The following is a 21563-nucleotide window of genomic DNA, read 5'->3' as shown; positions in this document are numbered from 1 at the left end:
TGAAATTTGTACCTGTGCATTTTTGGGAGGATTCTACCAGAGAGCCCGACAGAACAGCTGACAGCATGAGATGCTTCTGAGTTAACTAGTTGATGGCCTGAATTTGTTAAACAATAATACTTTTGCCATGATCCATGTTTGAAGCATGTGTGGCCTTTCTTTCTGCTCGTTGACCCATCCGGACAGAACAGGGGGTAGGCAGGAGGGCCCTTTTCCAAGCCATCCATAGAGGGAAAGAAAAGGAAAAATTCCCTATTTTTTTTTAAAAAAAGATGGCTGTGCCCACGAATTGGCACTGACCAGCGAGCCGCTACAGGTTCGGGCGAGTAATGCGTACAGTTGGAGTCCTGTGTACAGTTCTGGTCCCTGCACCTCAAGGAGGATAGAATGGAACTGGAAAAGGTGCAAAAAAGGGGCAACAAGAATGATCAAGGAAATGGAGCACCTCCCTTATGAAACCAGGTTGCAACGCCTTGGTCTCTTCAGCCTTGAAAGACGGCATTTAAGGGGTGACTTGATCGACGTGTATAAAATCATGCATGCGATAGAAAAGGTGGATGGAGAAAAATTATTTTCTCTATTACACAATGCTAGGACAAGGGGACCCTCCCTAAAGCTCATAGGTAGGAAACTGAGGACAAATCAAGGCAAATATTTCTTCCCCCAGAGGGTCGTTAGTTGATGGAATTCCCTTCCAGAAGAGGTCGTGACAGCTGTCAGCCTGGAGAGATTCAAGGCAGGATTAGACAGATTCAGGGAGGCCAAGTGTATCATACGTGGTTATTGAAACGGATGTCCATGTGCCGCCTCTATGTTGGTTGAGGCAGGTAGGATTCCCTTGGGTCCCATTTGTTGGGGGTCAAGGAAAAGGGAGGGTCTTGCCTTCTCTTTCTGCTGAAGATCCCCATGGACAATTGGTGGGCCACTGTGGGACACAGAATGGTGGACTCGATGGGCTTTGGCTCGATTCAGCATGGCTCTTCTTATGTTCTTCTGAAGCCACCCCAGATCATTCCTAATCTCCAATAATGCCCAGCCCAATGCCTCCAGAAAAAGATCTATCAACTAAGCCAGTTGGCCACAACTGGCTCCCCAATCTCTGGTTTTATAGAGGCAGACAACCCATAACGACAAAGCTTCATCTTAAGTCATCAGGATGTTTAGTGGTGCAGAATTAATTTTTCTCCTAAGGCACATTCCTACCCCCCCAACCCCCCCCCCCCAAAGCAAGGCAATAACAACTCTGGTCCACCTTCCCAAAAATGAGTCTCATTTGAAGAGGTCCCCAAAACGTCTCCTGTAATGGACGCTCGTTTCTCCTCTTCTCCAGTCCAGGGATGATGGATCTGGGCAGCATCAGTGGGTCAGTGTGTTATCGCCCACAGTGAAAGGGAGGGTGGCGGATCCGCAGCTTTTGCTGCGCTTGGTCTTCCGTCCCCAGGCGAGGAGACCCCCGGAGGCCTTGCTTGGTAGGGGGGTCTTGCGGCTGTTCTCTTTGTTGCTTTTCAGCACAGATCCCGCTCCGGAGGTCGCGGCTGTCGGCTTCTTGTCCACTTTCTGGAGAAAAAAGGGAAGGCCAGATGTTCAAGGATAGTGTCAACCTTGAAGGCATGACGAAATAAAGAGAATCTTACATTTCCGATTGTACAAGGGGGAAATTGCAATACTGAGTACAGTGGTACCTCTACCTACAAACGCCTCTACTTACGAACCTTTCTAGATAAGAACCGGGTGTTCCAAGATTTTTTTGCCTCTTCTCAAGAACCATTTTCTACTTACAAAAGCGAAACTCTGAAACTGTACCCGGAAAAGGCAGGGAGAAGCCTCCGTGGGGTCTCTCTAGGAATCTCCTGGGAGGAAACAGAGCTGGAAAGGGTGGGGAGAAGCCTCTGTGGGGCCTCTCTAAGAATCTCCTGGGAGGAAACAGGACCAGAAAAGGCAGGGAGAAACCTCTGTGGGGCCTCTCTAGGAATCTCCTGGGAGGAAACAGGGCCGGAAAAGGCGGGGAGAAGCCTCTGTGGGGCCTCTCTATGAATCTCCTGGGAGGAAACAGGTCCAGAGAAGGTGGCAAGAAGCCTCCATGGGGCCTTCCTAGGAATCTCCTGGGAGGAAACAGGGCCAGAAAAGGCGGGGAGAAGCCTCTGTGGGGCCTCTCTAGGAATCTCCTGGGAGGAAACAGAGCTGGAAAAGGTGGGGAGAAGCCTCCATGGGGCCTCATTGGAATCTCCTGGGAGGAAACAGAGCTGGAAAAGGCAGGGAGAAGCCTCCGTGGGGCCTCATTGGAATCTCCTGGGAGGAAACAGAGCTGGAAAGGGTGGGGAGAAGCCTATGTGGGGCCTATCTAGGAATCTCCTGGGAGGAAACAGAGCCGGAAAAGGCAGGGAGAAGCCTCCGTGGGGCCTATCTAGGAATCTCCTGGGAGGAAACAGAGCTGGAAAAGGCAGGGAGAAGCCTCCGTGGGGCCTCTCTAGGAATCTCCTGGGAGGAAACAGGGCATCCACCCTCCCTGTGGTTTCTCCAATCGCACACATGATTTGTTTTTACATTGATTCCTATGGGAAAACTTGCTTCTTCTTACAAACTTTTCTACTTAAGAACCTGGCCATGGAAAGAATTAAGTTTTAAAGTAGAGGTACCACTGTATAGTGATGATGAACCTTCTTTCCCTCAGATGCCAAAAGAATGTGTGTGCATGCTATTGTGTATGTGCGAGTGCCCACACCCATCATTCAATGTTAGGTCCACAATGGAGCCCCAAATTGATGTGGCTAAGTGAGACAGTTGTTAAGTGAGTTTTTCCCCATTCTACAACCTTCCTGGCCACCGTCACTTAGTGAATCACCGCAGCAGTTAAATTAGCCACCCGGGTTGTTAAACAAAATTGGCTTCTCCATGGAGTTTGCTTTCCAAGAGGTGGCACAAAATGAGGATGGTGCAACGGTTGTTAAGTATGAAAAATGGTCACAAGTCTGATATAACTAGATGTAAAAGACTGCAAATGATAGCAATAGCATTTAGACCTATAGACTGCTTCATAGCGCTTTCCCAGCCTTCTCTAAGAGGTTGACAGAATCAGCCTCTTGTCCCCAACAATCTGGGTCCTCATTTGACCCACCTGGGAAGGACGGAAGCCTGAGTCAACCTGGAGCCGGTGGTGAGATTTGAACTGCTGAACTGCAGCTGGCAGTTTGCTGAAGGAGCCTGCAGTGCTGCACTCTAACCTCTGCGCCACTCGGGCACTTTCAAACCCTGTCTTGGAGACCCCTAGGGTCCCAGAAAAGTTGGGTTCCACCCTACTCCATCATTCCCCCCCCGCCCCCCCATTCTCCTGGCCTTACCGCGCTCTGTCCTTCCGGGGGCAGCAGAGTGATAACGCCCACCGTCACCCCTTCCTCTCCGGCCACCTTCAACAGCTGCACCACATCTGCGTGTTTGGACCACCGGCAATCTTGGTCATTGATGGAGACAATGTAGTCTCCTTCCTTCAGACCAGCTTCCTGTCGAGGTGAAAAATGGATATAATTTGCTAGAGTTGGTTTAAATGAGAGGAGAGAGGCTGGGAAGGAGAGGGGAGGGAGGTTAAAGCCTATTAGAAATAACAAGAACAGAGTTAGAAGGGACCTTGGAGGTCTTCTAGTCCAACCCCCTGCCTAGGCAGAAAACCCTACACTACTTCAGACACATACCCAACATCTTAAAAACTTCTAGTGTTGGAGCATTCACAACTTATGGAGGCAACTTTAATTGTTCTCCCCGTCAGGAAATTTCTCCTTAGTTCCAAGTTGCTTCTCTCCTGGGTTTATTTATTTATTTATTGTTAGAGTTGAAAGGGACCATGAAGGCCATCAAGTTCAACCCTCTGCCCAAGAAGGAACCCTATAGTACACCAGTCAAGTGGCAGTTCAATATTCTCTTAAAAATGTCCAGAGTGTTGGAGTTCACAACATCCGCTGGTACGTTGTTCCATAGGTTGATCGCTCTGACCGTCAGGAAGTTCCTCCTTATCTCCATGTTGAATCTCTCCTTGGTCAGCTTCCAGCCGTTGTTCCTCGTCCGGCCCTCCCGTGCCCTGGAGAATAAAATGACCCCCTCCTCTCTGTGACATCCCCTCGTATACTTGTAGACTGCTATCATGTCCGCTCTGGCCCTCCTTTTCTCCAGGTTATCCATGCCCAGTTCCCCCAGTCTCTCTTCGTAAGTCTTGGTTTCCAATCCCTTAATCATCTTGGTTGCTCTTTTTTGCACCTTCTCCAGAGTTTCAATGTCTCTTTTGAAGTGTGGTGACCAGAACTGAATACAGTACTCCAGGTGTGGCCGGACCAGGGCGTAGTAGAGTGGTATTAAGACTTCCCTGGTCTTGGAGTGTATCCCCCTGTTGATGCAGCTTAGGATTGTGTTGGCTTTTTTGGCTGCTGCTGCACATTGTTAGTTTCCACCCGTTGCTTCTCGTTCTACCCTCGGTTGCTTTGGAGAATAGCTTGACTCTCTCTTCTTTGTGGCAACCCCTGAGAGATATTGGAAGGCTGCTATCATGTCTCCCCAGGTCCTTCTTTTCATTCAACTAGCCATGCCCAGTTCCTGCAACTGTTCTTCATATGTTTTAGCCTCCAGTCCCCTCATCATCTTTGTTGCTCTTCTCTGCACTCTTTCTAGAGTCTCAACATCCTTTTTACATCGTTGTAAAAAGTGAATGCAGTATTCCAAGTGTGGCCTTACCACACTACAGTGTTCCCTCGATTTTTGCGGGGATGCGTTCTGAGACCGCCCGCAAAAGTCGAATTTCCGCGAAGTAGAGATGCGGAAGTAAATACACTATTTTTGGCTATGAACAGTATCACAAGCCTTCCCTTAACACTTTAAACCCCTAAACTGCAATTTTCCATTCCCCTAGCAACCATTCAGATTATTACTCACCATGTTTATTTATTAAAGTTTATTAAAAAAATATTTATTAAAGGCGGACGAAAGTTTGGTGATGACGTATGACGTCATCGGGCGGGAAAAAACGTGGTATAGGGAAAAAACCCATGAAGTATTTTTTAATTAATATTTTTGAAAAACCGTGGTATAGACTTTTTGCGAAGTTCAAACCCGCGAAAATCGAGGGAACACTGTATACATATATGCACATGAAGAATGCTTGCAGGTACTGGGTATGGCTAGCCTAGGGAAGAGAAGGACTAGGGGATTCGGGATAGCAATCTTCCAATATTTGAAGGTGTTGTGATTCAGCCTGAGGCTCCTCAGGGACCGGCTGCGTCTCTGCTGGATCCATGCCCAGAGGAGGAGGACAGTGAACAGGAGGGGGAGGACCAGGCAGACGGGGGAGAGGAAAGTCAGGAAGAGGAGGAGGGAGAGCAGCCTGAGAGCCCCGGGGGGGGGGCTCTCCCCAGCTAGTAGCCTGGACTCATTGGATGAAGAAGCACAGGCTATAATTGACATGAGACAGCGACGTGCAGCTCAGAGACGGGACCAATTAGAAAGGTATTTGCATCACTGAATTGGCAACAGCTGGGTTTGGGTGTGGTTCTCCTCAGCAGGGTTTAAAAGGCAGGCCCGCCCTTGCAGCCTTGTGGAGCGTTATCAACTGGAAGTTCTGTGACCCTGCTTTGCTTCTCGGCGTCTCTGATCTTGGCTTGTGGCCTAGAAGTCTGGAAGACTTGGGGGAGGCGTGGGTTTGTTATCTCCAGCGTTGTTTTTGACAGCAAGAATCCTGTTTTATTTCATGGCCTTTGTGAAACCTCTGTGAAGTTCCAGTGTGTACCTGTCTGTAAGAACAGTTTTTGTTACCTGTGTTTGCTTTGCATTATATAAACTGCCTTTGCTTTTTACCAGTGTGTCTGGCTTCTCTTTTTGGTTGGTGTTGGCTTCTGGAGGGACCCAGACAGAACAGAAGGGCTGTCACAGAGAGAAAAGGATCAAGCTATTCTTCAAGGCAGCCCGAAGGCCAGACAGGAAACTACGGGTGGAAACTGATTAAGGAGAGATTCAACCTGGAAATGAGGACAAACCTTCTGACAGTGAGGACTATCAACCAAAGGAACCAGTGAGGACTTCCCCCAGAGGGTCCTTGGTTGATGGAATTCCCTTCCAGAAGAGGTTGTGACAGCTGTCAGCCTTGATAGGTCCAGAAGGGAAGTGTTTTTAATAGGAAAGTGAACACAAGAACAAGGGGGCACAATCTGAAGTTAGTTGGGGGAAAGATCAGAAGCAACATGAGAAAATATTATTTTACTGAAATAGTAGTAGATCCTTGGAACAAACTTCCAGCAGACGTGGTTGGTCAATCCACAGTGACTGAATTGAAACATGCCTGAGATAAACATATATCAATCCTAAGATAAAATACAGAAAATAGTATAAGGGCAGACTAGATGGACCATGAGGTCTTTTTCTGCCGTCAGTCTTCCATGTTTCTATGATAGCTTCAGGGCAGGATGAGACAGATTCATGGATGTCAAGTGTATCATAGGTGGTGATTGAAACGGATGTCCATGTGCCGCCTCTATGTTGGTTGAAGCAGGCAGCGTTCCCTTGGGTCCCATTTGTTGGGGGTCAAGGGACAGGGAGGGTCTTGCCTTCTCTTTCTGCTCAAGATCCCCATGGACAATTGGTGGGCCACAGAATGCTGGACTCGATGGGCTTTGGCCTGATTCAGCTGGGCTCTTCTTAGGTTCTTATGAACAGAAGTTGTCTTCGGAAGTTGTGGGAACGTCAACCCTGGAGGCTTTGAAGAAGAGATTGGACTGCCACCTGTCAGAAACGGTGTAGGTTTCCTGCTTGGGTAGGGGGTGTGGACTAGACTAGATGATCTACCAGGTCCCTTCCAACTCTGTTAACCTGTAATAATAATAATAATAATAATAATAATAATAAAAACCTTGGGGAGGTGGAAGAGGAAAGAGGAATGACACCGGACCAGATTATCTCAGGGACCGCCTTCTGCTGCACGAATCCCAGCGACCGGTTAGGTCCCACAGAGTCGGCCTTCTCCGGGTCCCGTTGACTAAACAATGTTGTCTGATGGGACCCAGGGGAAGAGCCTTCTCTGTGGAGGCCCCGACCTCTGGAACCAGCTCCCCCCTGAAATTCGAACTGCCCCCACCCTCCTTGTCTTTCGGAAACTGTAATAATACAGTATTGGATTTGTTATTATGTATTGTTTTTATCTTGTTGTGAGCCGCCCCGAGTTTTCGGAGAGGGGCGGCATATAAATCCAATAAATCTAATCTAATCTAATCTAATCTAACTTCTTAAAACCCAACTCTGCCGCCAGGGATGGAGGAACTGGTATGGTATGTGTTGTATGGTTTTTTAACTATTGAGGTTTTATCTATCTGTCTGTCTGTCTGTCTATTTCTTTTAATATTAGATTTGTTTTACTATTATGGTCTTTTACTATTGTTGTGAGCCACCCTGAGTCTTCGGAGAGGGGCGGCATACAAATTAATAATAATAATAATAATAATAATAATAATAATAATAATAATAATAGAGACATCTCCCCCGGGCCTATACAGTTTATGTATGGTATGTTTGTATGTATGTTTTTCTTTTTAATAAGGGGTTTTTAATGAGTTTTAATTATTATATTTGTTATATATTTTGTTATTATTGTTGTGAGCCACCCTGAGTCTACGGAGAGGAGCCGACCGGAGTTTGCGGAGAGGGGTGGCATATAAATCCAATAAATCTAATCTAATCTAATAAATTGAATTGAATTGCATTGAATTGGGGACTATCAACCAAAGGAACAGAAGTTGCCTTTGGAGGTTGTGGGAACGTCATCCCTGGAGGCTTTGAAGAAGAGATTGGACTGCCACCTGTCAGAAACGGTGTAGGTTTCCTGCTTGGGTAGGGAATTTGGACTAGACTAGATGATCTACCAGGTCCCTTCCAACTCTGTTAACCTGTAATAATAATAATAAAAAACCTTGGGGAGGTGGAAGAGGAAAGAGAAAGGCAAGAGGGGGGGGGCATGGAAAATGAGGTGGGAGGTTGGGAAACACACCACCGAAATAGCTCCATCAAAACAAAACTTTTTCCTGTTGTTTGCCATCTGGCAGCTGGTCTTCTGGACATAAAGCACGGCCGCTGGGTCAGGCCGATCGGTTTACCTCTCATGGCTCATGGCTCCTGACAAACTATCCTCCTGGGCCATTAATTTTGCATGCTCCTCCATTGAAGTTCCACACAGTGGCCGAGGTCACCACATTCTTTGTGACTTGGGCGATGAAAGTCCTTCTCTTTGTGTCCAAGGACTCGGGTTCCATCAATCTGTTCTCCCAGGCCCTGGAGTTCTCAGAGGAACGCCGGACGACCAGTTTTGGAGATGAAGAGATGGCTCTTTAGTAGTTGAAACCCAAGCTAACTGGCCGAGAACCAACTGACCGTTTGATCAACTTTGTTGGGGGTTCTTCGGCTTCTATGCAACTTCTCCCACAGCACATTCTCACCCTGACCCAAGACTAACCCTGCAGTTGCAGCTCACAAGATAACACTTAATGACAGTCATAGGGGTCAAATAAGCAATGAGGGAACAATCAATATTAATAAAAAACTTAAGACATAAGCAACAGGTTACAGTCCTATGCATAAGTGGGAGGAGATGGGTGATAGGAATGATGAGAAAAAACTAGTAGTAACAGTAGTGCAGACTTAATAAGTGTTGAGGGAATTATTTGTTTAGCAGAGTGATGGCGTTTGGGAAAAACTTGTTCTTGTGTCTAGTTGTCTTGGTGTGCAGGGCTCTGTAGCGACATTTTGAGGGTTGGAGTTGAAAAAGTTTATGTCCAGGATACGAGGGGTCAGTACATATTTTCCCCGCCCTCTTTTTGACTCGTGTAGTATACAGGTCCTCAATGGAAGGCAGGTTGGCAGCAATTGTTTCTTCTGCAGTTCTGATTCTGTGTCGGTCTTGTTGGGTTGCAGAACCAAACCAGACAGTGATAGAGGTGCAGATGACATACTCAATGATTCCTCTGTAGAACTGGATCAGCAGCTCCTGCGAGAGTTACAAATTGCAAGGACCAGGTTGCAAATCCCTTTTATTCAGTGATGTCGTAACTTCCAGTGGTTGCTAAACAAATGGTCATAAGTAAGTAGCTGAATTTCTACCTGGTAGGGCTGTCGTGTCTGCCATGCTTTTTTAGATTGATACATGATTCACTACCGATATCATTCATACCGATTGTATGCAGTTGTGGTCGCAAATTCTTCCTCACTTAGTGTTCTGCCGGCATGTCTCAACTGCCCGTAATTACAGGGTGATTAGTCCAGGAAGACACACACCACACGATAAAAGGAAAACCCAAAAGTTTTTATAAACAGAAAAACAGAAACGGCTCCCTTTTTAAATATCAAAGGGATTTTCTGGTACACACAAGGCACAGGTTAAATGCAGTCCAATTGCTCACCCAATAACTGGGAAATTGAGTCCAATTCTAAAGTCCAGAGAGTCCACACACAATCTTGAACAGCACAAAAACCACGATCTTGACGAAACAATGAATCAGATAAACTGCCATGAGGCTAAAACACCAGGCTGCATTTTTATCTGTAGCACTAATTACAGCAGCCCCACCCAACCACAGGTGGCCTCAATTTCTCTTGTAATAATCCTTCAGTTGTTGTCTCCGATGCATGTGTGGATGTGTCATTAATTCTTGTTCAGAATCCAGGGATGATACAGATGATTGATCTCCTCCTGGGCTGTCTGCCAAACTCCCCTCTTCCCTGTCACTCACGCTTCCTTGGTCAGAGGAGACTTCGTGGGCAGATTCTACAGGGAGCAAAATAGGCCTGCGGCATGTGGATGTCTCCCCCACTACACCTCCACATTCCTTGGGGCAGGAGCTGGACCAGAGCTAACCACAACACAAAAGTAACTGCTATATCTCCCTGAGATGCTGTTTCAAGGTCACCCCACTCAGGGAAGAAGGCAGGTACATATCAACTTAAAGTCATGGTTCTCAAAATATTGTTCGTTTATTTTGTCAAGTATGTATTGGTGGTATACAAAGATATAATAATATTCATATACATGATACTAGTAAGAGAGAAACATTAGGACAGGGGACGGAAGGCACGCTGGTGCACTTATGCACGCCCCTTGCTGACCTCTAAGGAATCGGGAGAGGTCAACAGTGGATAGTCTAAGGGTCAAGTTTTGGGGGTTAGGTGACGATACTACAGAGTCTGGTAGTGAGTTTCATGCATCAACTACTCGGTTACTAAAGTTGTATTTCCTGCAGTCGAGTTTAGAGCAGTTTACTTTAAGTTTGTATCTATTGTGTGCTCGTGTGATGTTGTGGTTGAAGCTGAAGTAGTCGTTGACAAGAAGGACGTTGTAGCGGATGATTTTATGGGCTATTCTTAGGTCGTGTTTAAGGCGACGTAGTTCTAAACTTTCTAAACCTAGGATTGTAAGTCTAGTTGCATAGAGTATTGTGTTGCAAGTAGAAGAATGGAGGGCTCTTCTAGTAAAGTATCTCTGGACATTTTTTAATTTCCAAAATGCGGCGCGGGTTCCAGACAGATCCTGCTTGAACTTGATTGGCCATAGAGGGAATCAGTGATGGGAGACAATGAAGGAAGGAAATAGATGTATTTAGGATTTTGGCGCACAATCTTCAGTTCCAGCTATGTGTTAGAGAAAAGTAAAGATTCCCCTGCAAATCTGTGAGCGCTCCAACACTAATGACACAATCTGAAGACGTGGTTGGTAAATCCACAGTAACTGAATTGAAACATGCCTGGGATAAACATATATCCACTGTAAGATGAAATACAGGAAATAGTATAAGGGCAGACAAGATGGACCATGGGGTCTTTTTCTGCCATCAGTCTTCTATGTTTCTATGTTTCTAAAGGGTTAAATAAGGTTCAGGAGGGAAGTGTTTTCAATAGGAAAGTGAACACAAGAACAAGGGGACACAATCTGTGTTTAGTTGGCGGAAAGATCAGAAGCAACAGGAGAAAATATTATTTTACTGAAAGAGTAGTAGATGCTTGAAATAAACTTCCAGCAGACATGGTTGGTAAATCCACAGTAACTGAATTTAAACATGCCTGGGACAAACATATATCCATCCTAAGATAAAATACAGGAAATAGTATAAGGGCAGACTAGATGGACCAGGAGGTCTTTTTCTGCCGTCAGTCTTCTATGTTTCTAATGACCTTCAAGAAAAGACTGGACTGCTATTGGACTAGCGTGATGTAGCGTCTCCTGCTCCAGCAACGGGTTGGACTAGATGACCTGCAAGGTCCCTTCCAACTCTAATAATAAGTAATAAATAAAACACACTGGGAACTCCTCTTAAGATTTCCAAAGCAACCCTGGATCCCAGCTTGGCTGTTAAAAGGAGGGGTAACTCACCGCTGCACATCCACCAGCGATGACCCCAGCAACCAGGACCGGAGAATCGCCTCGCAGGGTGAATCCAAAGCCGTTCGCTCCGCGGACCAAGCGCACCGTCCGTGTGGCATGCCACTTATTCTTGGCAGAGAAAACGGAGAGGGGTCCCTGGGGAGGGGAGGGAGGAAGGAAAAAAAACCATGGAGCTGGTTTCAGGAGCCACCACGCTGAAGTTGGGTTGGGCAGAGCTACTTGGCCCATAATCTATTGGGCAGAGTGAGAGTTTTGCTACAGTCTTTGGTTGTTCCTCAGTCTCTAACTCCTCCTCACTCTCAGACTGAAGTGTCCATCTCCCAGTCTCGAAATTGTGATCAGGTGAGCTGGTGGTGGACCAGTCACAACACTTTTGGCACACGTGCCATACGTTCGTAGCCACGGGCCTAGGCAAAATTATTCTACTGGCAGAATGGAAAGATTAATTAATTGATTGATTGATTGATTGATTTGATTTGATTTGTATGCCGCCCCTCTCCGAAGACTCGGAGCGGCTCACAACAAGAAAACAAAATACAAATCCAATGATTAAAACAGGAAAACAGTTAAAACCCTTGATTTAGAAACATAGAAGACTGACGGCAGAAAAAGACCTCCTGGTCCATCTAGTCTGCCCTTATACTATTTCTGTATTTTATCTTAGAATGGATCTACGTTTATCCCAGGCATGTTTAAATTCAGTTACTGTGGATTTACCAACCACGTCTGCTGGAAGTTTGTTCCAAGCATCTACGACTCTTTCAGTAAAATAATATTTTCTCACGCTGCATATGATCTTTAACCCAAGAAAAGATTTAAAAACACTCCTACAACCCAAACAAACCACACATAAAAATGCATGGGCTGAATGTCCAGCCTCGCTGAAAAACCTTTGGAAGAGCTACAGATTACTCTTGGAAAAGTTGAGAGCTGGATGGACAGAATCAAAGGGATGATTTCCAGCAGGCGTGGTTGGTAAATCCACAGGAACTGAATTGAAACATGCCTGGGATAAACATAGATCCACCCTAAGATAAAATACAGGAAATAGTATAATGGCAGACTAGATGGACCATGAGGTCTTTTTCTGCCATCAATCTTCTAGGTTTCTATGACCACTGTCCTTGGAACAGCTATTATCCCGCTGTATAGAGTGCTGGTGAGACCACATTTGGAAAACTGTGTTTAGTTCTGGAGACCTCACCTACAAAAACATGTGGATCAAATTGAACGGGTCCAAAGACGGGCTACAAAAATGGTGGAAGGTCTTAAGCATAAAACATATCAGGAAAGACTTAATGAACTCAATCTGTATAGTCTGGAGGACAGAAGGGAAAGGGGGGACATGATCGAAACATTTAAATAGGTTCAAGGGTTAAATAAGGTTCAGGAGGGAAGTGTTTTTAATAGGAAGGTGAACACAAGAAGAAGGGAGTACAATCTGAGGTTAGTTGGGGGAAAGATCAGAAGCAACGTGAGAAAATATTATTTCATTGAAAGAGTCGTGGATGCTTTGAACAAACTCCCAGCAGACGTGGTTGGTAAATCCACAGGAACTGAATTTAAAATGCCTGGGATAAACATAGATCCACCCTAAGATAAAATGCAAGAAATAGTGATGGACCATGAAGTCTTTTTCTGCCGTCAATCTTCTATGTTTCTATGTTTCTATGTATTAACTATTCCTGGAGACAAGTGGAGATGGTGAACATTGGTTAATGCAACACTTGATAGCAACTAAGTCTATGAGAAAATTACGATTTTACTCTTGTGTCCATCAATTTTCTTGGGTGAATGTGAATTCTTGCATTATGAAAGTGGGAGAACCATGTAGAAACATAGAAACATAGAAGTCTGACGGCAGAAAAAGGCCTCATGGCCCATCGAGTCTGCCCTTATACTATTTTCTGTATTTTATCTTAGGATGGATATATGTTTATCCCAGGCATGTTTAAATTCAGTTACTGTGGATTTATCTACCACGTCTGCTGGAAGTTTGTTCCAAGGATCTACTACTCTTTCAGTAAAATAATATTTTCTCATGTTGCTCTTGATCGTTCCCCCAACTAACTTCAGATTGTGTCCCCTTGTTCTTGTGGATACTTTCCTATTAAAAACACTTTCCTCCTGGACCTTATTTAACCCTTTAATATATTTAAATGTTTTGATCATGTCCCCCCTTTTCCTTCTGTCCTCCAGACTATACAGATTGAGTTCATTAAGTCTTTCCTGATACATTTTATGCTTAAGGCCTTCCACCATTCTTGTAGCCCGTCTTTGGACCCGTTCAATTTTGTCTATATCTTTTTGTAGGTGAGGTCTCCAGAACTGAACACAGTATTCCAAATGTGGTCTCACCAGCATTCTATATAGCGGGATCATAATCTCCCTCTTCCTGCTTGTTATACCTCTAGCTATGCAGCCAAGCATCCTACTTGCTTTCCCTACCGCCTGACTGCACTGTTCACCCATTTTGAGACTGTCAGAAATCACCACCCCTAAATCCTTTTCTTTTGAAGTATTTGCTAACACAGAACTGCCAATACAATACTCAGATTGAGGATTCCTTTTCCCCAAGTGCATTATTTTACATTTGGAAATATTAAACTGCAGTTTCCATTGCTTTTACCATTTATCTAGTAAAGCTAAATCATTTACCATATTACAGACGCCTCCAGGAATATCAACCCTATTGCACACTTTAGAGTCATCGGCAAATAGGCAAACGTAGCGGTGTAGCGGAGTGTACACTGGAAATCATAACACACAGGTCTGTGGTTCTATGAGGGCGAGGTCTTTGTTGTCCACACCAACACAATTCTCTCACAGTAGGTATCATACTTACCAGTCTATGAAAGATGTCTATGACCTTCACCTTGGAGAAGTTGGGAGATTTGATTTCAGGTCTCTGATGGGTTTTGGCTAGAACAACACAACAGGAAGGAAAAGGTTACAACTTTGGAACTTGGCTTCTTCCATACTTTAGTTCATACTGAAGATGGATCCAAGATTTTTAAAAAAGTCCATGCACTCAAATACAGACTTTGACCCTGGGCAAGTTAGCAACAGCAATCACATTTAGACTTATATACTGCTTAAACTGCTTTTACAGACCTCTCTAAGCCATTTACAGAATCAGCCTCTTTCCCCCCAACAATCTGGGTCCTCATTTGACCAACCTTGGAAGGATGGAAGGCTGAGTCAACCTTGAGCCGGTGGTGAGATTTGAACTGCTGAACTACAGCTAGCTGGTAGCTGAAGTAGCCTGTAGTGCTGCGCTCTAACCACTGTGCCATTCCGGCTCTTAGATAGAAAGAAAGAAAGAAAGAAAGAAAGAAAGATAGATAGATAGATAGATAGATAGATATAGATAGATAGAAAGATAGATGATAGATAGATAGATAGATGGGTAGATAGGTAGATAGGTAGATAGATAGATAGGTAGATAGATAGATAGATAGATAGATAGAAAGATATATGATAGATAGCAATAGAATTTAGACTTATCTACTGCTTCATAATGCTTTTCCAGCTGTGTCTAAGTGGTTTACAGAATCAGCCTCTTGCCCCCAACAATCTGGGTCCTCATTTGACCCACCTTGGAAGGCTGGAAGGCTGAGTCAACCTTGAGCCGGTGGTGAGATTTGAACTGCTGAACTACAGGGGCATGAAGTGCTGCACTCTAACCACACCGACTCTTTAGGATATGACTGGCAAGGGCTGCCATCTGACGGATCACAACCTGTTGGCAGACAAAGCCCAACGCACCCACTTCTTCACTTACGATGGATGTCCGGAGCTTCTGCGGTTTCAAAGAAATCTTCTTCGTGGTCAATTTCGGAGTATTTGCCGAGGGACCGTTTGTGGGCCAGGGAGAGGACCTCCTGCAAGATATCCATCTTCCTCAAGACCTTGCACAAGCTGTGGATCCTCATGGCCTCCTCGTGACCGATTATGGCTTTCTTGAGGTGGGCTTTCCCTGCAAAAACACAACACAGGTGGGTCCACCTTGGAGAACCAGACCCTACAGCCCTTGGGTTGACCACTTTTCTGAAAGGAGATGGTTGATCCTTTTCTACCTTTGAAGAGTGTTTGGAGACTGCAGGTAGTACAGAACGCAGCCGCGCGAGCGATCCTGGGCCTCCCGAGATATTTATTTTATTTATTTTTATTTTATTTATTTATTTTGTCCAATAAACAATACACGAATCCCAACGACCAGTTAGGTCCAACAGAGTGGGTCTTCTCCGGGTCCCGTCAACTAAACAATGCCGCTTGGCGGGACCCAAGGGAAGAGCCTTCTCTGTGGCGGCCCCGGCCCTCTGGAACCAACTCCCCCCAGAGATTAGAATTGCCCCCACTCTTCTTGCCTTTCGTAAGCTACTTAAAACCCACCTCTGCCGCCAGGCATGGGGGAATTGAGATACCCTTTCCCCCTGGGCCTTTACAATTTTATGCATAGTATGTCTGTATGTATGTTTGGGGTTTTTTTTTTACTATAATGGGTTTTAATTGTTTTTAGTATTGGATTATTGTTATATGCTGTCTTATTATTGCTGTTAGCCACCCCGAGTCTCCAGAGAGGGGCGGCATACAAATCCAATAAATAAATAAATAAATAAAATATTCAAGAGGGTAGACATGAAGTATTATATATAAAGAAAAGATATAAAAGTAGAGGAGAAGATATATGAAAGGAAGAAAAGATATATGATATATGGGATAAGGAGAGACAATTGGACAGGGGACGAAAGGCACACTAGTGCACTTATGTACGCCCCTTACTGACCTCTTAGGAACCTGAAGAGGTCAATCGTGGAGAGTCTAAGGAAGAAATGTTGGGGGTTAGGGGTTGACACTACTGAGTCCGGTAATGAGTTCCACGCTTCGACAACTTGATTGCTAAAGTCATATTTTTTACAGTCAAGCTTGGAGCGATTAATATTAAGTTTGAATTTGTTGCGTGCTCTTGTGTTGTTGCGGTTGAAGCTGAAGTAGTCATTGACAGGCAGGATGTTGCAGCACATGATATGCCCATGTCTCTACAACAGTGTTTCCCAACCTTGGCCACTTGAAGATATCTGGACTTCAACTCCCAGAATTCCCCAGCCAGCAAATGCTGGCTGGGGAATTCTGGGAGTTGAAGTCCAAATATCTTCAAGTGGCCAAGGTTGGGAAACACTGCTCTACAACACTCTGAGAGCTGCACGGGTTGCCGATTAGTCTCAGAACACAATTCAAAGTGTTGGTTATGACCTATAAAGCCCTACATGCCATGGGACCAGATGACTTATGGGGCCATCTTCAGCCTCATACATTGCCTCTTCATTTATAAATACACCTGGAACTTGCATTTTTAGGACAATTCTTGAAAAATAAAATAAAAGAAACCTTTCAGTGCCCAGGAAGAGTCACACCTGCTCCACCCATCAACACAACTGCCTAGCAAAATGGTCCTCTAAATTGTGACAGTTGACAGCTAAAAATTCTAGCAACTCTTACTCTAAATTTAAATACAACCTGCCGAGCCGACGGAAACGAGCTGAATTTTTTTATAAAATGGAAGTGGTTCTACGAGAAGAAAGTTCTCCAATTCACACCAACAAAAAAATGTTGCCCCTCTTATAGGAGGCAAGTCTACGTTCTGGATGTGAAAGCGGAGCCTTCCGGAATTCATGACACAAACTAATGTCACAATATAAAAGTTCTGCTTTGTTGGCTAGGGGACAAGAGTCCGAAAGAGAGAGAAACATAGAAACATAGAAGTCTCAGGGCAGAAAAAGACCTCCTGGTCCATCTAGTCTGCCCTTATACTATTTCCTGTATTTTATCTTAAGATGGATATATGTTTATCCCAGGCATGTTTAAATTCAGTTACTGTGGATTTACCGACCACGTCTGCTGGAAGTTTGTTCCAAGCGTCTACTACTCTTTCAGTCAAATAATATTTTCTCATGTTGCGTTTGATCTTTCCCCCAACTAACCTCAGATTGTGTCCCCTTGTTCTTGTGTTCACCTTCCTATTAAAAACACTTCCCCCCTGAACCTTATTTAACCCTTTGACATATTTAAGTATTTCAATCATGTCCCCCCTTTCCCTTCTGTCCTCCAGACTAGACAGATTGAGTTCATGAAGTCTTTCCTGATACGTTTTATGCTTAAGACCTTCCACCATTGATGGTGGCCTTTTGACTTTGCTCACGGGACCTTGGGACACTACAATCCATCATAAATCCTGTATAAGCCACTTGCCAAGCTAACTATTGGTTGTAATTGAGGAGTGCCTAACACTATTAGCAGCCTAGGTCTAAGAGATGCCCCTGTTCCTGTTTGACTTCTGACTTTCATTTCTGCACCCTGGTGTTTTTCAGGGGGTGGTGGGTGTCACTTACCTAGTCGCCGCCGTGCTTCCTGGTCTTGCAAAAGTAAGGAAGGAGCCGGTCCTTCTGGCATGGAGACGTGAAACTGGAGGAATGTTTTTTCATGCTTGGGAAAATCCACCTCTGGTGTAGCTACAGAAATAGAGAAGATAGGAAGGAAGGATGGAAATATGCTGGACCTTTCTTGTCTTAGATTAGATCAGTGCTTCTATTTCCCCCCCCCCCTTCCAACAGATTATTTTATTTTTATTTATTTTTATTTTATTTTATTGATTTTGTCCAATACACAATGAGGGTTTTAGTGGGTATACAGTATATCTATATACACAGTAAAATACATGATGAAGGTTATACAAACATAGAAACATAGAAGACTGACGGCAGAAAAAGACCTCATGGTCCCTCTAGTCTGCCCTTATACTATTTCCTGTATTTTATCTTAGGATGGATGGATGTTTATCCCAGGCATGTTTACATTCCGTTTCTGTGGATTTACCAACCACGTCTGCTGGAAGTTTGTTCCAAGGATCTACTACTCTTTCAGTCAAATAATATTTTCTCACGTTACTTTTGATCTTTCCCCCAACTAACTTCAGATTGTGTCCCCTTGTTCTTGTGTTCACTTTCCTTTTAAAAACATTTCCCTCCTGAACCTTATTTAACCCTTTAACATATTTAAATGTTTCGATCATGTCCCCCCTTTTCCTTCTGTCCTCCAGACTACTATGAGGAGATACTCATAGTAAAATATATCTAAGAAAGAAGAGAAGAGAAGATATAGGAATAGAACATATTTATTTATTTTTTATTTATTTTGTCCAATACACAATGAGGGTTTTAGTGGGTATATATCTATATACACATAGTAAAATACATGATGGAGGTCATAGAGGAGATACTCATAGTAAAATATATCTAAGAAATAATAGAAAAGAAGATATAGTAATAGAACATATCAATGAAAGAATAAAAGACGAGATATAGGAATAGAAGAAAGGTATAGGAGATATAGGAGAGCAATAGGACAGGGGACGGAAGGCACTCTAGTGCACTTGTACTCGCCCTTTACTGACCTCTTAGAAATCTGGATAGGTCAACCATGGATAATCTAAGGGTAAAGTGTTGGGGGTTTGGGGATGATACTATGGAGTCCGGTAATGAGTTCCACACTTCGAGAACTCGGTTACTGAAGTCATATTTTTTACAGTCAAGATTGGAGCGGTTAATATTAAGTTTAAATCTGTTGTGTGCTCTTGTGTTGTTGTGGTTGAAGCTGAAGTAGTCGCCGACAGGCAGGACGTTGCAGCATATGATCTTGTGGGCAATACTTAGATCTTGTTTAAGGTGTCTTAGTTTTAAGATTTCTAGGCCCAGGATTGAAAGTCTAGTCTCGTAGGATGTTCTGTTTCGAGTGGAGGAGTGAAAGGCTCTTCTGGTGAAGTATCTTTGGACATTTTCAAGGGTGTTAATGTCTGAGATGCGATATGGGTCCAAACGGATGAGCTGTATTCAAGGATGGGTCTGGCAAAAGTTTTGTAAACTCTGGTAAGTAGTGTGAGATTGCCAGAGCAGAAGCTATGTAGGATTAGGTTTACAACTCTTGAAGCCTTCTTGGCTATGTTGTTGCAGTGGGCTTTGGCACTTAAATCTTTTGTTATTAGTATACCGAGGTCTTTAACCGAGTGGGGATTATCTGTGATAATTTGATTATTCAGTTTGTATTTGGAGTTCAGATTCTTCTTCCCAATGTGTAGGACAGAGCATTAACTAATTGAGATTTGGAGTTGCCATGTGTTAGACCACTCAGAAACAGCGTCAAGGTCTTTTTGGAGAGTAGTTGTGTTATTGGTGGTGTTGAAGAGTTTAACATCGTCGGCGAAGAGGACACAGTTGCTTGTGTTGTAATCGCAAAGGTCATTGATGTAGAGAATGAAGAAGATTGGTCCCAGTACACTACCTTGGGGGACACCGCTTTTATCTCCCAAAGGACTCTGGAAAGATACATCATCATGGCTGACCCATTCAATGTTCCTTTTTAAATGTTGCTTCTAAATCAGGGGTAGGTCAAGTTGGCTCTTCTATAACATGTGGACTTCAACTTCCAGAATTCCTGAGCTAGCATGATTGGCTTAGGGATTCTGAGAATTGAAGTCCACAAGTCACAGAAGAGCCAACTTTGCCTACGCCTGTTCTAAATCCTTTAAGAAGGAGGGAGGGAGAGAGAGAGAGGAAGATAAAAAGGAAGGAAGGAGGAAGGGAAAGGCAGAGAAGGAAGGGAAGGAGGAGAGAAGTGGAAGAGAGGAAGATGAGAAGGGAAAGGGAAGAAAGAAGGGAGGGAGGGAAACAAAGAGGAAGGAAAAAAGGAACGATTGAAAAGGAAGAGGAGGAAGAGAAGTGGGAGGGAAAAGATGAGAAGGGGAAGGAAAGGAGGAAAGAAGGGGGGAGGAAGGAAGATGAGAGGAGGAAGGGAAGGGAAGAAGGGAGGGAAATAGAAAAGGAAGGAGGAAGGGAAAGGAAGGGAAGGGAGGGAGGGAGAAGTGGGAGGGAGGGAGATGAGAAGGGAAAGGGAAGAAAAGGAATGGAGGGAAAGAATGAGGAAGAAAAGAAAGAAGGAAAGAAAGACCAAAAAGAAAGGAAGGAAGGAGGGAGAGAAGTGGGTGGGAGGAAGATGAGAAAGTGACGGGAAGAAGCAAGGGAGGAAAGAAGAAGGAAGATGAAAGGAGGAAAGGAAAAGGGAAGAAGGGAGGGAGGTGGAGAAGAAGATAAGAAGGAACGAAGGAGGAAGGGAAGGGAAAGAAAGGGAAGGAAGGGAGGAAGGAGAGAAGGAGGAGGGAGGAAGAAGGGTAAGGGAAGGCAGGAGAGAAGGTGGGTGGGAGGGAGGAAATTGAGAAAGAATAGGGAAGGGAAGGGAAGGGAAGAAGGGAAGAAAGAAGGAAGGGTGGTAGGAAGGAAAAAAAATAAATAAATAAAGAAAGAAAGAAAGAAAGAAAGAGGGGGTATGAAAAGAAAAGAACAGAGGGAGGAAAAATAACCAGAGACTTCACCATATAACACGAGTGCTCTACCTACAGCTCAAACCTGGTTCTTCCCTACACCATTAGAGTTCAGGCAGAACAAGTGAAGCTCTTGGCAACCGTGGTTACTCACCGGGGCAGTCGCAAAGTGCAACCGCAGCGTAGTAGTGCGAGAGGGCCTTGAAGTGCTGGGCTTTGACATGCACCATGGAGGCCCAGGAGAAAGGCACGTAGTCCTTGACGTGGGGCTGGGCCATGGTCTGGTGCACCAAGGAGTACACCTCTTCCACCTGTGGAGGCAAGAAGAGGGGGCAAGCTGAAGAAGGGAAGTCCAAGGAAGAGGACAAGCATCCCTTGAGGGCCACCAGAAGGACATCTGGCTTGGCTTCCATAGCTAAGATGCTGGGTTCGCGATGGGGAATTTCTTGCAGCTGGGGTGGAAGATTAAGATACAGGTTGGGTGACGTTAGGTGAGGGTCATTGGGAGGGGATTTGATGGATGGGGAGAGACTGCGTGGGTTGGTACTCCACAAGCAACTCCATCAACAGACCCATCTGTTCTGTCTAAGCGAGAAGCCCCCCAAGAAATAGGTCCAAACACTGCCGGAGTATACTGTTGTGAGTGGGTCACATCCGACTGAGCTGGTCATGGATTTTGAAGAGAACGAGCCGGGTTCGTCTGGCTATCCTAGGCCAGCTGAGTCTGAGAGTGAGAGTGAAGGGGAGTTGGAACCTGGGGAACCACTAGAGACTTAGAACACCTAGCTATAGTAGTGT

At 44.7% G+C, this 21563-nt stretch overlaps 1 protein-coding gene across 3 annotated transcripts in view; it reads right to left on the bottom strand.

The window, feature by feature from the left end:
- Positions 1–1143: 1143 nt before the first annotated feature.
- Positions 1144–21563, bottom strand: part of RHPN1 (rhophilin Rho GTPase binding protein 1) — a 53685-nt gene continuing 33265 nt past the window's right edge. For 2 of the 3 annotated variants that reach the window (XM_070748373.1, XM_070748374.1), the window contains exons 9-15: positions 20920–21076; positions 17785–17904; positions 15177–15371; positions 14238–14314; positions 11381–11527; positions 3339–3497; positions 1144–1557 (exon numbers count right to left, since the gene is read on the bottom strand). In XM_070748373.1, the coding sequence (XP_070604474.1) occupies positions 1357–1557; positions 3339–3497; positions 11381–11527; positions 14238–14314; positions 15177–15371; positions 17785–17904; positions 20920–21076 (1056 nt within the window). In that variant the 3' untranslated portion in view covers positions 1144–1356. The remainder of the gene's footprint in view (positions 1558–3338; positions 3498–11380; positions 11528–14237; positions 14315–15176; positions 15372–17784; positions 17905–20919; positions 21077–21563) is intronic. The other variant, XM_070748375.1, reaches the window with a different exon arrangement.

This window comes from Erythrolamprus reginae, chromosome 3 (genome assembly GCF_031021105.1).
Source record: "Erythrolamprus reginae isolate rEryReg1 chromosome 3, rEryReg1.hap1, whole genome shotgun sequence".
Taxonomy (NCBI): domain Eukaryota; kingdom Metazoa; phylum Chordata; class Lepidosauria; order Squamata; family Dipsadidae; genus Erythrolamprus; species Erythrolamprus reginae.
The sequence above is the reverse complement of the archived record's forward strand: the minus strand, read 5'-3'. Positions and strand labels throughout refer to the sequence as shown.